Here is a 1,174-nt window from a genome sequence, read left to right on the forward strand (position 1 = left end):
CTCAGTTTCCTAAGGTGCAAAATGGGGACACTGACCTTTCCTAGTATGTAAGATTGCTGTGAAGGCCATTGCTGTGGTTAGGATTGCACTTTGGAGCTACATGGGCTAGCTGTGAGGAACTTAGCTGGATAATTAACTTCGCTGAGCTTCAGATTCTCTTCAGTAAAATGGTTGTAATAATATCCACCTGGTATGGTTGATATGAGATTTAACTGAACTAATCAATATAAAATGCTTAGCCAAAGCGTGGCATGTAGTAAATACGCAGTAAATATCAGTTACCATAATAGCTGAGAAAATGACACAGAATTATGTAAATGAATGGGAATTTATTTTCTGAAAACACGAAAGATTTGTTCCCAAAAGAGTTTTTGAGAGATTGGCTAAATCGTGCAAATAAATGCAACAAAAATCACAGGCTCTTGCACGCTCTTGAACCTACAAGTTCCTTTATCAGCTCCAACAAGACGGCCACGCCCCCAACCTGATAGGCCCGCTCCCAGTCGCTGACAGACCCCGCCCCTCCGGGGAGTTCCTCCTCGGCCCCGCCCCTCGGGCCTGACTCGGGCACGCTCACTACGACGCGCCTGCGCGAGGTAGGCCAGCCGGCAAAGGAGATGTGGGTGCTGGTGCGGCGCTGCTGGGGGCCCCTGCCAGCGGGTGGCGGCGCGGGCCGGAGACCAAGTCCCGGGTGGCGAGCGCTGGCCTGGCTCGGCGGGTCTCCTGGTGGGGAGGACGGCCGAGGCCCCCGAGTCCGCGAAAAGCCGCCCTGGCGGGTGCTCTTCTTTGGCACAGACCATTTCGCCCGCGAGACGCTGCGGGCTCTGCACGCCGCCAGGTACCGAGGCCGGGGTTTGGGGGGGCCCAGCTACTGAGGGCGCCGATGTCCAGCCTCTGAGGGCGGCCCCGACGGTTTGGACTCCCGATGGGGAAAATAGCGGCGCCGGAGGGGTGCAGGCCCAGATCTCGGCGTCTCCGGGCGCCCGGAAGCTGCACGGCACCCACCTCCCTCCCCTGGTCCGTCCGGTCTACACCCTACACTCCAGGCCCTGTCTATGGGCTAGCGGGCATCCCGGGGTGCCAAGCCCATGCTAGCCGTGTGTATACATCACCTCCGTCCAGTCCCCACACCTCCCTACCGGTTTTGCGTGTAAGGTAAGGAGCCCAGAAAGGT

General features: G+C 57.6%; 1 protein-coding gene across 1 annotated transcript in view; it reads left to right on the forward strand.

Moving 5' to 3' along the window:
- Positions 1–602: 602 nt before the first annotated feature.
- MTFMT (mitochondrial methionyl-tRNA formyltransferase) overlaps positions 603–1,174 on the forward strand; it is a gene marked incomplete at its 3' end in the record, with an annotated part of 19,334 nt that continues 18,762 nt past the window's right edge. Inside the window, exon 1 of the mRNA XM_023532576.1 lies at positions 603–838. Coding sequence (XP_023388344.1) covers positions 618–838 — 221 coding nt within the window. The remainder of the gene's footprint in view (positions 839–1,174) is intronic.

This window comes from Pteropus vampyrus, unplaced genomic scaffold, assembly GCF_000151845.1.
Source record: "Pteropus vampyrus isolate Shadow unplaced genomic scaffold, Pvam_2.0 Scaffold85, whole genome shotgun sequence".
In the NCBI taxonomy this organism is placed as follows: Eukaryota; Metazoa; Chordata; class Mammalia; order Chiroptera; family Pteropodidae; genus Pteropus; species Pteropus vampyrus.